Source organism: Sinocyclocheilus rhinocerous, unplaced genomic scaffold (assembly GCF_001515625.1).
Source record: "Sinocyclocheilus rhinocerous isolate Xijiao unplaced genomic scaffold, SAMN03320098_v1.1 scaffold1111, whole genome shotgun sequence".
Lineage (NCBI taxonomy): Eukaryota > Metazoa > Chordata > Actinopteri > Cypriniformes > Cyprinidae > Sinocyclocheilus > Sinocyclocheilus rhinocerous.
In genome coordinates, this window is record NW_015655406.1 from 1,984,032 (window position 1) to 2,000,502 (window position 16,471).

General features: G+C 36.8%; 1 protein-coding gene across 1 annotated transcript in view; it reads left to right on the forward strand.

The window, feature by feature from the left end:
* The window catches only part of LOC107718221 (protocadherin-17-like), a 78,418-nt gene that overhangs the window by 14,649 nt on the left and 47,298 nt on the right, over window positions 1-16,471 (forward strand). The window contains exon 3 of the mRNA XM_016525215.1: window positions 16,387-16,445. Within this exon, the coding sequence (XP_016380701.1) occupies window positions 16,387-16,445 (59 nt within the window). The remainder of the gene's footprint in view (window positions 1-16,386; window positions 16,446-16,471) is intronic.

Here is a 16,471-nt window from a genome sequence, read left to right on the forward strand (position 1 = left end):
TATATATATATATATATATTAGTCTTTCCTCAATCAACTAGGAAGCTGTACTTATTTTATTTTATAATACAGCAATAAAGCTTGGCAGAAAGTACTACTACTTTAGTTTATGATTAATGATTTAGGATTAAGTTTATGATAGTTAGTTAGTTCATGGGGTGACCAGCTTGTGTGACAAAACTATTCCTATCATTCTTGGTGGCAGCATAAAAATGATAAAATATATTGATAAAGCATCAGTTATTCTCGCCTGCATTTTCTTTGCTCTTAATTTTTTTGCTTGCTTTGTCAAGAAAATATGAGGATGCCCAACTTCAACCAAAACCTTTTGAACAGATACTTTTGGCATTGTTTTATTTAATCATCATAGAAATAGTATAAGATGCTGACATTATAATGAAACGTTGGCTTTTACAGAGAAGTCAGAAATCAGGCAGATGTTGATTGTTCAAATGTTGATTGTTCGTCAGTACAGTAGACAAATGCAAGGTTTCTGAAAGTAGATTGTAAGTCAATACCTCACTCAAGTATCTGTATTGTTTCACAGCACTTAAACACCGGACTGAAGATTACTATATAGCCATCCACTCTTATTTGAAAAGCAGTACATCAAAACATGCTCACGTTATAAGCAAATATCAAAATGTATGTGCTTTGAAGGATGCACCATCTCTCCATCTTTAAGAGAGTCATTCTTGGCGCCCTTTTAAAGTTTCCACAGTGTCTGCGCGATTCATTGATCCAAAGAGTGAGAGGTTCATAACTGCCCGGTCCAGTCAGAGAGTTGGTTTCTAAGAGACTCGGAGCTGATCATTTCAGCCTCACTTTCTCTTACATGATCTCTCTATGCTCTTGTCATTTCGCATCAGAGGTTCCGTGGCTCATGTCACTGACGACAAAGTCCAAATTTCGGATAATTAGATTATCTTGTCACCATAGCAATCTTCACACCTTTCCGTCAATTGATTTGTTAATAAATGAAGTGGTGCTCTCAAAATCCGTTGCCTCCGTTCTGAGCCGGATCTAAGGTCAGTGAACATTTAGGGCTTAGAGATATGAATGCCTTTGTGGCTGGGTGTTTTCAGCCATAAATGTCCTGGCTTATCTTAAAGTTTGCCACATTTGTCACACTTGAGCATCTCTATATATTTTTATGTCTGGATGGATAGAAAATTGGACCATAAAAAAGCCAACAGGTTTAATTTATTTGGTGTTGTTTACAGAACATAACACTGCACGATAATTTATACAAGATTTAATAATGATATTGTAAATTATGCCAATAGTCGAAAGTCTGCCTTGTCTTAATTACAGAACATAATTGCAGGCCTAAATGGATTTAATAGTGACAAAAATGAGCAGACATTAAAACCATTAAAGACAAGTTAGCTTACAAAAAAAGATTATTCAGGACAGAATCCCACCCTTAGCACCACCATTATGAGGAATTTGAGGCAGGAGTCGGTATTTTCAAAACAAACAAAAGGTATAGCGAAGCCAAAGCAGAGGTCACTTTAAAAAAAAAAAAGAAACTCATATGGACTTTTATTCAGAACTGTTGGGAAGGCAGGAAGAGCAGTCAATCATTCCTCTTTATAGGAAGAAAAGATTGGAGGGCTGAAACAAGGGAGAAATCTATTGACTCAGAGCCTTTAGCTGCTTCAATCTCCCTTTTGAAGGTGGAAATTTAAGCACGTTTGAAGGCAAGGTCGGCCGAGTTTATAGCTTTAGATTATGCAATTGTTTCTTCAGGGGTTTGCTGATTAATTCCATACTCTGGCTGACAGGTTCTTAATGCACAGCGGACAGGGATGCTGTGGGACGTTCTGACAGCATTGCATTAGGCAAACCTCGCTTTTCTCAATTTATACGCACGCATAAAGAGAGATGCACATAGTTGACCCTGAGAGAAATGGAAATGGAGAGAGAGCGAGTCACCTTGGAGTGAAAGACAATTGTTCAGAGTGCTGCCACAACTGTAATGCAAGCTTTTATGTGCGAACGCGTGAGTGTTTTTGTGTGTGTGGCATCTCTTTCTGGAGTTGTTTGGAGAGCAGTCTAGCAGCTTAACAATGCTTTCTTTCATTACTATATTTAATCATATTATATATTTAATTTTGGACTTTGCTTATGAATTGTTTATCATCTTCCCATGACCTAAATTCAAGGCTCTGTTGCTCTGTTGAGTCAGTTGCCAACATTTGAATCTTTATCAAAGCATTTCAGATTGCAGAGGAAGGCTGCTGCGCTAATGAATGGAGTCTAATGGAGTCTGGTCTCACGGATTCTGGATTCTACGCCTGGCTCATGGAAACCACTTTACATGATCTTTGGTCTGGTATAGATTATATCATGTGTTTGTAAGAAAAAAAAGCATTTGTGTTGAAGTGGTATGCTATAAACTAATTTGGGAAACTCATTTGCCAAGCTTGTTTCCTAAATGCTTCGGGAATGATGTTTAACCGCTTTCCTTTCGTTATGCGTTGCAAAGCACTCTAGCAAATTTGGTGTTTTGTAATTAGTGGTGCTTGCTCTAAGGCTTATGCTATCATTCATACTTAGGGATTTGAACAGACCCCGAACCATGAGGACTGCATCTCGGCATGGACATGACCACCTAAAACCATAACAACCCCTAACAACCAACTTGAACATCCTAGTAAACACCAAGAACACCCTAGCAACCACCTAGAATACTTTTGCAGCCTTCTAGAATGACCATTTAGAACACCCTAGCAACCACCTTGGTGTACCCTGACAACCTTCCATATCATCCTAGCAACCACCTAAAACCACCTCAAAATCCCACAGTAAGCAAACGGAATACCATAGCAGCCTTTGTGAACACCCTAGAACCACCTCAAAATCCTATAGCAGCCAAATAGAACACCCTAGCAACCCCTCAAACAACCAAATAGAGCGCCTTATCAGCCCTCCTGAACACCCTATCAACCATCTCAAAATCCCATAGCAACCAACTAGAACACCCTATCAACCCCCAGAATACAATAGCAACCAAATAGAACATCCCAACAGCCGTACATCCTATCAACCACCTAGAACCCCCTAAAACCACCTCAATCCCATAGCAAACAGATAGAACACCCTAACAACCACCCAGCAAACAAATATAACACCCTATCAGCTCTCTTGAACACCTAGCAACTATCTCAAAATCCCCTAGCAACCAACTTGAACACCCTAACAACCAACTGGAAATCCTCAAAAACACTAACAACCGATTTGAAATGTGACAGCAGCTTTTGCACGGGTAAGCGACACGTACATTAAAAAAATAAATAAATACAATTAAACATTTAAAAAGCATTCTGGTGCTATATATAGTCCTTATACAGCATACTGTAGTCTTTGTGGCAGTTAAAAAAAAAAAACTTGTTTTGGAGGTCAACAGCGCCTCAGAGTCTCTCGTTCTCATCTCTGTCTAAACTGCTACTAATGAATCTTTTGCTGTTCACTGGGTTTGCAGGGTTGAGGTTGGGAGCCTTCAGGAGCCAATCAGAGATGACCACCTCCTTTCTCCTCGTCTCCTGCACTCCTTTAAGCTCTGTGTTGGACAAAACATACTCTGAATTGAGTGTACTTTGTTTTCAAACCACCTATTTATCACTACATTTTAAAACCGATTTCACAGTTTGCCTGATGGTCTGTGAAGATTGTTCCTGCGTGACGGCGGGAAGTGGTTTGGCATGAAACAGCCTCTATTTTGAGAAAGCGTGTGAACTGCTGTGTTAGGAATTTCAGGGAGAAGGGGAGGCGAAAAGCGATATTTCATTCCCTGAGGCTGAACATGTCACAGATGTGGTTCGGTGATACCAACACAAACGGTCCAGTGACATAGCCAGTATCCCATTTTAAACTTCTCATCTACTTTGAAGAAGAAAAAAAAAAACTTCCATTAACAAAAGCTGTGCTCATAAAAGCATGCTCATATGAGAGATGAGAGGCAGCTCATATACTCATCACTGCTTCTTGATGCATTAGTATTTTCAGCATTCAGACCTCTGAGAGGTTTGCACATAAATAATCCATAATTTCTTCTGCAGAGATCAGGTTCGTTCATTCATTCACATCGGACTTCCCGATAAGTACATAAGGTTTCTTAATACACACACATTTAAGATCAGTGGTTCTAAATGGGTCCTTTGCATTCCAGTGTTTTCTGATAATCATGCATTTTTTTAGGATATCAAAATAAATATGCTTATTGACCTTTGTTGACAGAAATGTAGTACAGAACACATATTTTATAAGTTTTTATCTTTTGATAAAATAGCATATAATAGTATATAATTTAGTATTATATTTAAAATGTATTATGTTTATTAATAATTATATATATGATATGTTCTGATAATCCTGTATATATTTTAGAAAAATATTTTGTTAGAGTAATAGAATTATGATAATATTAAATTATAAAATGCATATAGAATATAATTTAGATTATATATATATTTTTTTTTTTATTTTTTATTTTTTGCCTTATTTTACTTATTTTACAGATTTTGCAGTTCACAGTGAATATAGATTACTTAATAAAGTGAATTATAATTTTACAATCTTGATATTGTGTTGCAACGTGCAGCTCCAATGTAAATAAAGGATCATGAAGCAAAACCAGTTGAGAACTTCTAATTTAAACAGTTTCTTCCACACACACCCACGACGCAGAGGCCAAATGCAGCATGACTCGCACGACACCTGGGGGTGGCTTAGGCAAAGCTGATGATAGCCTCAGCTCCCAAATCACTAACAGGTGGTCCAAGACTGGGCTGCGCTTACCATCTGCAAACTGCATGGGGTGTTTTTCAGTGGATGTCTGTTCTAAGGAAAGATTAAGAGGTCTTTGACCTGCTGCACACTACTTTTAACACCTTTAGCAGAGTTAACCCTATTGGTGGGAGCTGTAAGGCTATTGGCCGAGGGCTTGTTGTGCTTAAATAGGTTTAGCTTGGCGTGCGCGTTATCTGTTTTGCATTTGAAAGACAACCAAGTGTTGTTACCTCAGCTCAACTCCGGATCCAACTTCCAGCGCGCTCCCACACACGACCTCTCAGATACTTATCCAGCGATAATTGAATCTCCTGCATTGAGGCCGGAGAATCCCGACCACAGCTCCATTTAAGTTCCCAGGTCCAGCCTTTTAACAGCGAGCAGATGATGATATCGAGGGCCGACGTCTAGTTGGATGTGTTTTGTGGTTTGGCTTGAAATTTTCGAAAGGCCCCCGTTACGTAAAATGGAAAAACTAATAACGGAGGCTCCAGCAAAATGGAGAATTGCTTCGTGCACTTCTCACCAACATAGGCTGTAAAAGTTTGATGTACAAGTTGAGCACTTGTAGGGTTTAGGTTACAGTTTATCTCTCAATCTCGTTTTCTTGTCATACCTCATTGTCTTTAATGAGGAGATATGTTTGGGATGAAGCAGGTTGATATAGCTAGCTGCTAAGAAGCTTGGGCAGATTTGAGTGTATTGATTTTCCTTTTCCAACTCTGTTGTCTCCACCTTGTGCTCCTTAACTTTCACATTCTTTTATGCTGTGTTTATCTTTCGGGCTCTTGCCGCATATTTTTCATTTCTCTGCAATTTTTGCGCTAGGGTTGTTTGATTTCCTGGGAATGCATTATGTAAGACATTACATTCAAAAAATTCATTTTAAGATGATTTGAATTATCAAACACATATATTTATAAAAATAAACAAATATTTAAAAACATATAAAAACAAATATTTACGCATAAATGTAAAACTTTTTGTGTGTGTGTGTAATGTTAAGCACAGCTATCTCGACTCATTATTAGATGTTTTTGAAGTGCTCTAAAAACTGCGAGGTGTCCTCGGGGAGGTCCGGACCACCAGTGGAGGAGAATCAGGAGGAATGCAGGAGTCTTTTGTGTGAAGCTCTGGGCTTTTAGGAGCAACCTCGGACGATTAACTAATCAATTACACGCCACTGCATTTCATAACAGAGAGACATGTGCCGTAGCTCTGTATCCTCAGCATGGAGCCGTGCCGATTCCAAACACTCTGACCGACCCCTGACGGCACTGCTCCAGCCGTGAACCCAACGGGTGACCTTATCCAATGAGAGGGAGCAGATTGCACATGTGTTTGTTTGTCTTCGTGTTCACTGAAGCAGAAGTGTGCTTGACATTTCCAAAGCAGTACCTCAAAGCTGCCAGCGGAAACTTTTAACACCCTTCCGCTCGAGAAACACATTCAAAAGTTGGCGTCGTACACCCAGAAATGCTTTTAATTAGTGCGCAGTCCATTTGTGGATGGTTCTATTTCTAATGTACTTAATTTATCTCTTACAGTATCATGTTTGCGTTTTTAAAAACCACTTAGGTTTTTTTCCAAACTACAGGGTTCAGATAAGGATTAACTGTCACACTGTTTGGTGCTAGCAGTCTCATCCGGGCTTCTCTTTCATGTAACACCTTTTTGAAATTCTAATTAGTCCCACACACTTCATCCAAACGAAATCAAATTATGTGGGAGATTTCTGCACAAGTAAAACATGCAGTGCAACGTGGGAAGTGAGGTTGTTAAGCTGTCGGTGAAATCGAGGGGCACATTTTGGCCGAACCGCAGGGCTCGTTACTTGAAAGATAATAATACAGGATTAAGAGGTGCGGAGAAGGAACCAGATTCTTTATCTCCATCTGTTGATCTCTTTCCCTCAGTTTTCTTTGTCCTTCCAAGGGTCAATGTACAATATGCTTGGCAGTCATGTCCATATATATATATATATATATATATATATATATATACTGTATATGTGTGTGTGTGTCCCTTTTTATGATCTGTTTAATTCATATAATATATATAATATATTTGTAGAAAAAATCATTTTTATATCATTTTTGTAGTTTCACAGCGTGCCCAAATTTCCAATTAAATTCTTATTAAATTTAAAATTTAAATTATATTTCTTATTTTTGTTATTTTGTGTGTGTGTGTGTGTGTGTGTGTGTATATATATATATATATATTACCAACTAAAAAAAAAAAACATTAATTTCCTAGAATGACCCCCAAGCCTTTTGCTCTCTTTTTCACAAGTCTTGCTCCCTAAAGCCTCAGAATGGTTAAACCATCCACCAAGTTTCGACTCAGAGAGGTTATCCCTTGTATCACACCTCTAATGTACTTAACTGGAAAGCCAAGACACTTTCTCTCTCTCTCTCTCTCTCTCTCTCTCTCTCTCTCAAGCTCTCGTTCTCACTCTGTCTCTCTATCCTTGACCGTCTGCCTCAGGTCTCACTGTGGTGTCGTAGAGGGTCTGAGCATGAAAAATTACACTGTAAAAGCCTTTTTATATATCATAATGAGCTTAAGAATTGTATTTTCCACTTCACTTGTTTTAAGAACTACGACCAGAGCTGTAAGGACGAGTTGAATGTCAGAAAGCCTTTTGCTTTTCACATTCAACAAACCTGAGAGGCTTTAATAATGCAAAACACAAGTTTTGAAATGCGAATTATCTTTTTTTTTTCTTCTACTGTACTCATACTAGAAAAGAACAGACACCATCTTTTCTGTCTTTTCTGTTAACATACTTAGTTATGGGATTATGTTCTGCTTTATCCAAAGAGAAAATTGGGTCTTATCTGGTCTGTATGACAGTTGCCACTGACTGCAGCCATGTCGGCCGGACACGGGCGGTTGGGAGATAGAAGCAGGACTGCCCTGAAGCGCTTATAATCCCACCCGGGATTACTGTAATCTCCCTCTCTTCATTTTTGAAATTGGGATTTGTGAAAAGAAATGGTGCCTAGATGCAGTTATTGTCACTGAGATACACTGTGTCTTAAATCTGCATAAGGGCTTCTTTTGTGGCTCAGATCGCTTGATCTGTAGTTATGACGAGCACTGGAATTGAAAATCGCAGTAAATGCTCTCAGAAAGGATTTCATGTATTCAAGACACAAAAGAACAGACTGTAAAAATGTAATGCAGATCTGTGTTTAGATTTTAGCCTAATTTGGCCAGTGTTCTTATTCAGTCATTAATAATGTTTTTTTGGAGAGGCTAGGATCAAAAAAGTGTGTAAAGGGAGATGTAATATAATTGTTATTAGCTTTGCTTATGAATATTAATAAAGTGACATGGCTTGCATCCAATAGTTCTAACTAAATTGCAGGCTGTCATTAAAACAATGATTTTAAAAGTGGCAAAATGAAAAATCTGTCAGTATTTACTCTGATCCTCATATCATTCCAAACCTGATTGACTTTCTTTCCTTTGTGAAACAAAATAGGTGATATTTTGAATCATGTGTCGGTGTTCTGTTTTGTTTTTTCCCCACATCAGTGTTGTTTGGACCCCATTGACTTTCATTGTATGGATAAAAAAAATAGTTCTGTGTTCCACAGAAGAATGAAAAACAACATGAGGGTGAGTAAATGAAGAGCGTTTTTTTTTTGTATTGTAGTCAAAACAAAACATAAAAAAGTTGACAATGTGACAGTGGTTGTTATGCTCCTGTCTGGGATCATTTTAGGACAATGATATCACTCAGAAGTAGCATCCATCTTACACAGACATTTGGGACATACACAGATTAGACTTCAGCATTAATGGTGATTTATCTAGTGTGTCTGTGCACATCAGCACTGCTTAAACCCTTAAACAACAGAGAGCGATGTGTCGTGGCTGTTATATTTAAAAGGTTCCTGCCAAATCCAGGCTTAGATAAAAACGGATGACCTGCGGTGTCTGTTGGGCTCCCCGTAATTAATCAAGATGAATATAACTCTGACCACAAATGTCTAGAGTCGTGTGGCGTTAATTTCAAAGGAAGCAATTAATTTTTCAAAACTTTTAACTGGGGGTCTGGGGCTAGAAGCAGGAAATGAGCGGCGATGGCATTTGGTACGTTAAGGCCAGACGATTGATAGGCTCAGTAACCACAGGAAAACACATGACCGGCTAATTGAATTTGATTACTTGGTAATGCACTAGAGAAATGACCCAATCAATGCTCGTGCCATTGAGGAGGCCATTCTTTGTCTCTCCCCCTGTAATGAATACATCGCTTGAGAGTCCGATTATTCTCTTATTCATTTGATTCGGCTCGGCATGCACAGGGGTAACTTGTCCTGGTCTTGTTTGCTATGTAGTTGTAAACATTGATCGCTCTTTGTTTATGAAGCTTTATTGTGTACATTTAGCAAATGCTATTCCACCCAGGGGCCTGGTGTTCAAACAGCCAAACAAACAGATGCAAAAAACCCTGTTTGCCCTTGAAACCTTTGATTTTCGGTAGCCTGTCATGTCAGATGGCTGTTTTACACTCAATTAGGGAGCTATTGGACTCGAGTCTGTTTGCAGTCAGAGTTTGGTTTGTTTAGTTGCTGTGAAAGTTTTCTTCTGGGGTACAGTTAATGTGGACTCCGGTACGGTTTGCAGTTTATATGAATAAATCTAAATTATGGAAGTGAGCCATATTTGAGGTTCATTTGCATCTTTGCATGCTTTTGCTCACATTTACCAAAGATTAATGCATTTCTCATAGCTGCTTCTCTCCAAATAAAAGTTTCCTCATTATAATAGGCCTTATACAAGAATAAATTCATACCATTAGAGATTAAAATATTATTATTTTGAGAATAAACTAAAAAAATTATAATATATTGTAGAAGTATTTTTTATATTTAATTGTATTTTAGTTTAATGCGTATCGCATAGCTGCTTGTTTCAGATTAAATGTTTTGGTGGTAAATCCAATGCAACAAAAATTTGCATATGGTGGTAAACACTGTCAGCAATTTAGTGAAATTTAGCCAAAAATTTAGCAATACAGCAATTTACTCTAAATAAATAAATAGAATCTCCTTATAATAATAGGCCCATACAAAAATAAAGTCACACCATTACGAGATTAAAATATTAAAATAGTAATATTTTGAGAGTGAAGTCAAAATAATGATTAAAAAAATGTTGTAGAATTTGTAGTAGAAAATGTAGATATAAAAAAATAGTTTAATTTAATTTAATTTTAGACATTATTTTAATGTTGCACAAAAACTCTACAGCTACTGCTAGTACTCATTGTGGTACTGTCATTGATGTTGCAAATGTACAAAAGAAAGAAACAAACAAACAAAAAAACCTGAAAACCGATTTCAAAGTGCAAACATCCTTAGTTTTATATTGCATTGGTTCAGTGTAAACTTTATGATGTTTTATTAACAAAGTTCGAGAGGAGCACATTCAGATAATTAACCTAATTAACACGTGAGGAGCACATTCAGTAATCAACTCAATTAACAAGATAAGAGGTATATATATACACAGCAGACTTACCTCTGTTCCTTGACAGTTTTCCAGCATCCCTCCAACACCCCATCTCCTCACTTCTAACTATTCCTGTCCCAACCTGGGATGGGGGGAGTACTCTGGGTTTGGCCATTTGCATCTTTGCATGCTTTTGCTCACATTTACCAAAGATTAATGCATTTCTCATAGCTGCTTCTCTCCAAATAAAAGTTTTTACACCACCACAGGATGTGAATAAAACTGAAAAAATCAAATATTTTTTAGAATAAAGTCATATTTAAATGATTAAATGTTTTGGTGGTAAATCCAATGCAACAAAAATTTGCATATGGTGGTAAACACTGTCAGCAATTTAGTGAAATTTAGCCAAAAATTTAGCAATACAGCAATTTACTCTAAATAAATAAATAGAATCTCCTTATAATAATAGGCCCATACAAAAATAAAGTCACACCATTACGAGATTAAAATATTAAAATAGTAATATTTTGAGAGTGAAGTCAAAATAATGATTAAAAAAATGTTGTAGAATTTGTAGTAGAAAATGTAGATATAAAAAAATAGTTTAATTTAATTTAATTTTAGACATTATTTTAATGTTGCACAAAAACTCTACAGCTACTGCTAGTACTCATTGTGGTACTGTCATTGATGTTGCAAATGTACAAAAGAAAGAAACAAACAAACAAAAAAACCTGAAAACCGATTTCAAAGTGCAAACATCCTTAGTTTTATATTGCATTGGTTCAGTGTAAACTTTATGATGTTTTATTAACAAAGTTCGAGAGGAGCACATTCAGATAATTAACCTAATTAACACGTGAGGAGCACATTCAGTAATCAACTCAATTAACAAGATAAGAGGTATATATATACACAGCAGACTTACCTCTGTTCCTTGACAGTTTTCCAGCATCCCTCCAACACCCCATCTCCTCACTTCTAACTATTCCTGTCCCAACCTGGGATGGGGGGAGTACTCTGGGTTTGGCCCAAATTCCGAGCTTTGAGCCCTTCCCTTTGGCCAGCACGCCAAATACAAATAAACTTTACTCCATTTATTATATGTGAGTGTGAACTCGTGAATTACTTGTACATCAAATTGTAAATGTACACTACTGAGTGTTTCTGTGTATATGACAAAACTATATAGCCACCAAAGAGTGAACAGTTTGTCAGAAAACTGTAGATTTTGGCAGACTTACAAGGTGAAACTGGACAATTTTTCTTCGTAATGCACACACATGCTCTTCTCCGAGTCGTGTTTGTGTTGTCAGACAGCAGAGGGCAGATATCTGGCACGCCAGAATACCCAGATGCATTTCACAAGCTGGAGAGCACCAGTGACGTTCGAAAGGCAGATGGGCATCTATGCTGCATAAGCATCCCTTCCTTTCCCTCATGGCATCTCCCCCCCCCACCTCAGTACCTTTCACTTACTGTGCCTCTATATTTCTCTCTGTGTTTGTCCTGTAAACACGCTTATGCACACGCACACAGGTTTGCTTGTCTTTTGTTCATTTGTCTCTATTGAAAGGAGGCATCTGGCTGGTCACCGTGAAAACACTCCAGAGAGGGTACTGAGGATTCACTGAAATAGATGAGCCATTTTCTGCCTTTCTCTTGAGAGAGTCTGTTTTTCTCCCACACACTCCCACACATACAGATTCCTTCTTGTTTTGTTGCTTCTCTTCGGACTGGGAGCTTAAAAAAACGTTTACTACTTGTGATGAAAACTGTGTGTTTGTGAGCGGGAGTTTGCTTAGCTGTTGTTTGGGGAATTTAAAGTTTATGTTCAAAAGTTAGCTATATCCTACAAAACTTCTTTGGGGAGATTTGGGGATCGTACAATTCGATTCATATACATTTTTATTAGTATTTATAAATTATATAAAGTAATACATTTATAAAAAATAAATTTATAAATGTATATATTATACTATATTATAATGATAAAATAATATTTAATTTTAATTTAATAATTTATATATATTGTACATATATATTTTATATATTTATTATATTTTATTTTATTATATATATATATATATATATATATAGTGTGTGTGTATGTGTATATATAAATTATTTATTTTATACATGTTATTCATTTTAAGAATCTTTTTAAGTTTGATATTCTTTTTTATGTTTTATTTTACTTTTAGGTGTGTGTTACAGATGTTAATCATTATTATTATTACTATTATTATTATTATTATTATTATTATTTCTAATGGCATATTATGTAGTAACACAACATGATGTACGTTGAAGTAAGATTTAGCAGTTAGCCTTTGTCTCTATTAATAAAGAGGTATCTGGCATTTTTGAAAAGTTAGAAAACAGTCAAAACAATCACTTAGAAGAACAAAGACAAATCTAGAAACCAGTTATGGAAAGTCTAAAGTGCTAAGCATTTTTGCTAATGACACCAGATGAAAACATGCAGATGGAAGCTAAGCGTGTTTTTAATACTCGATTGATGCAGTACCACAGATGATGGTCCAGTGCCCTCAATTAGGAGTTAAACATTCAATTAAAACAGGCGTAAGTTTATAACAGCGATAAGCAGTGTAGGTAATTAGCTGTCTGCTAGCCTGTAGCATGTAACAGCTGGACTGGATATGAAAACAGCAGAAACGCAGTGCAGCATTATTTATAAAAGTCACCTGATGGCTACCTGATGCCATACACATCCGCGTCTCATTAAAGCCAGGACCCAGAGTTGTAAAAAATTACTATGTGCTAATTGGCAGGAGACTGTGTGATCCGTACTGCTGTAATGTACTTTTTATTAGCTTTTAGTTGTTGATACGAAGCCGTTATTTATAGCGGCTCATAGCAACACCGTTGGAACGAACAGGCGACTTTGGCTGCCAGCCTGCAAGATTGTGTTGTGTTCTTTCTTGATTGTGGATATTTGCAGGTTGGATGATTCTGATGAACTTTTTTGCTAAAGACACATGGCGACGAAAAGATAAATAAGCAGGCTGTGTGGAGTCGTGCATGACCCAGTGCCGCCACGGCCAGCGGACACAGCTTGCGTATTCTCAGAAAAGCCTCATGAATCTCGATTTAGACCAGCACTATCCTCCTTGCTATATCGCTCAGACGTTCTCTCCAGGGGCAGTTTGCATACAGGCAGGATGTTGTAAAACACTTCCCTGGAAAGTGCTCTTATCAGCCTTTTAAAACGTAGACGTGTGGAGGTCGTATTCCGGCGATTCCTGTCGCTGCACACAGATGCTACTATCAAAATGAACCATCTTCCTCCATTCTGGCAACCCTGCAGGGGCGTAGATTACGCGGGGGATGCGGGGGATGTGTCCCCCCCCCCCCACTTTTAATATCATATGCACCTGTATATATATATATATATAATTTTTTTAATTTATTGTTTTATATATATATATAACATTTCTGTCCCCCTCACTTCTGAAATGATGGCTACGCCTCTGCAACCCTGCGATTATGTTATTAACGGACAGTGCCTTTTTTAACTCGTCTTTTTTAATGCCTCATTTTTGCATTCTGGGAAATTGGACGTAGAGCTAGTTGAATGTACTGTCTAACACTAAATTTGCTCTTTTTGACCTTGAAATGTCATGGCTACATGCATCAATGCTGTGCAAAAGGTTGATTTGTCCCCTAACCCTTGTGCTAAAGAAAATGTTCTGCCCTTTTTTCCTCAGAAATTAAAGTTACAGAAGTCAAAACGAACCCGAGTGTGCTTTGAATTTTCAAAAGACTCATGGCAATTACAACTTTAGCTGTAAAGCTTTCCAAACGCTGATTTAGCCTTTGATTCGGCTTCTGCATCTGCGCTTTTTATCTGCGACTGGGGTTGAAAGATGCGCTCCATACCGCGATAGAGAGTCTCAACAAAGCTTCATAAAGGTCACGAGGGTAAGGGGAGGCCTACGTGACCTTTCACACAATCCCACAATCCCCTCCTGCTGTGACTTTGCCATCTCGTTTCATCATTTCAACCGTCAGTGACATCACGTACCATTCACATATCTCCTTTTGAAGTCCAACGGTGCATTGAAGAAAAATATTATATCTCTTTCTAGCAAATCTCCAGATACTGTTTTATGGTGTAAGGATTCATAAGTGAAAAAGAACATTGAAAAGATAAACATTGCTCTCATACTTTGATTATATAGCAGTTCGTTTTTGTATCTAAGAGACCCAGATCTGTTTTCCTGGACCTTTTCCTGGTCACATCTTTCAAATGTCTTTGAAACAACAGGTGCTATAATACTTTTATATACAGAGTACATGTGGTAATGTCAGGCATAAAAGCGTATGTTAGTAATAAAGAACGTTTCTGCACTGCATTACTGTACCATCAAGATGTCTGAGAGGTTTTATGATGGTGTAGAGAGAGAGAGTGGATGGGAGGGAGAGGAGAAATGAACCAGTGCATTACTCTCCCTAAGTCTTGCGTTTAGCCGTGTCAATATTGTCTGGACCACAGCTGAGTCCAGATTCTCTTTCGTTCCACTCCGTATTGACTTGAGTTGAGTTGTTGCGCAAACACATTGTGGCAACATTGATGTAACATTGAGTTGAGTAATTGAAACCCATAGGAGAGAGATCTGTGAGGGTCGTTGTCGGCCATTGAGAGAAAGACAAGGTAACATAGTCTCATTCGAAATACGTGCCTCTAAATACATTTCTGCAAAACTTAAAAAAACGTACCTATACGTACGAATCGCTGCAGGTTGCTGGATGTAACTCTGGAAAAAATTACAAACCGGTGAAGTTTACTCAATAAAGCACTTCTTATTACTCAGCTCTGTCTTTGTTTGGTGAAACTGATTGATAGATGTTGAGACGTTCTTTTTTTTTTTCCTCCATATAATAATGACATAAATGCAAAGTCTTCAGAGCTGAAGTAAATATGCTTACCATGCAAGAGTAAAAATCTCAAGATAGTTGTATATGAATATTAAAAAAAAAAATCTAATGATTTAAATAGAAATAATAAATATTTAAATTTTACTGTAATAGAATAATTTCACAAAATTAGTACAATTGTATAAAATTGTATAATTTTGTTGTGCCAGTTTTGTAAAAGTAATATATTACAGTAATATATTATGAGAAGAGTAAGAATTACAAATTGAAAAATAAATTGAGAATATTGGAGAAAATGTGCTTAATTGTCATATAATAATGTCACAATGTGTAAAAACCTTATGAATCCTAAAAAAAGAGAAAGAAATAAAGAAAAAGGTTATTTATTGACTTGTATTTACTTCTTTGAACACTTTTCTACTATTTGAATAAATAATTGCATTTATAAAGTTGTCATTTTCACCGTATTTTCAGTGGAAAGGTGCATTACCTCATTAAATATGCTTAGTAAAAAAAACTTGACATATATATATATATATATATATATATATATATATATCTTTCTCTCTCTCTTATCTCTCATCTCTCTTATAATATTTATATTATTATGCAATATAAATAATATAAATCTGCAATATAAGGTATAAAATTAAATATAATGCAATAAAATAAACTCAGTGAGACATTAATGAGCATTAAGACGCTGTAGTGCAAGGCAGTAAATATTGAATATAAAGATCACACTGCGTCACTGTAATCCTGCTTATTTATTTTACAGTTAGTGTCAGTCTAAATACAATTAGCTTCTGTAAACGAACAACAATGAATTGGGTGTTCCCTGATGGATAAAGAGGGTTGTGCATGTGTGGGTGAGTGTGCAAAGCTTTTAACAACTCATCATCTCATTTTCTTATACCAACAAACTCCTTCCTCCTCATTCCATTTTCTGCCTTGCTTCTCCACGCTTATTTGTATCTAACAGGTCATTAAGTTCACAAATGTGCAATTGAGTGTTTTGGATGTTTAATTAGCATGTCTCCTTGACTAATAAAAATGCACAAATCTAAGGATTAAAGCCCCTCTCCATGTCTCCCTCTTTCCCACCCCTTTTTTATTAATAATTAATCAATCTATTTCACCACGAGATTCTGTTGCACACCAGGACACATTTCAGTGTTGCGCAAGATGTAAACTCTTTTCCTTTTTCCTTCACAGACAGACAATTTTCCTGCTGAGCCCAATTACATTGGTAACAGGCAGCAGTTTGTTCAAAGGTAAGGCCTATTTAACAGTTTTCTCA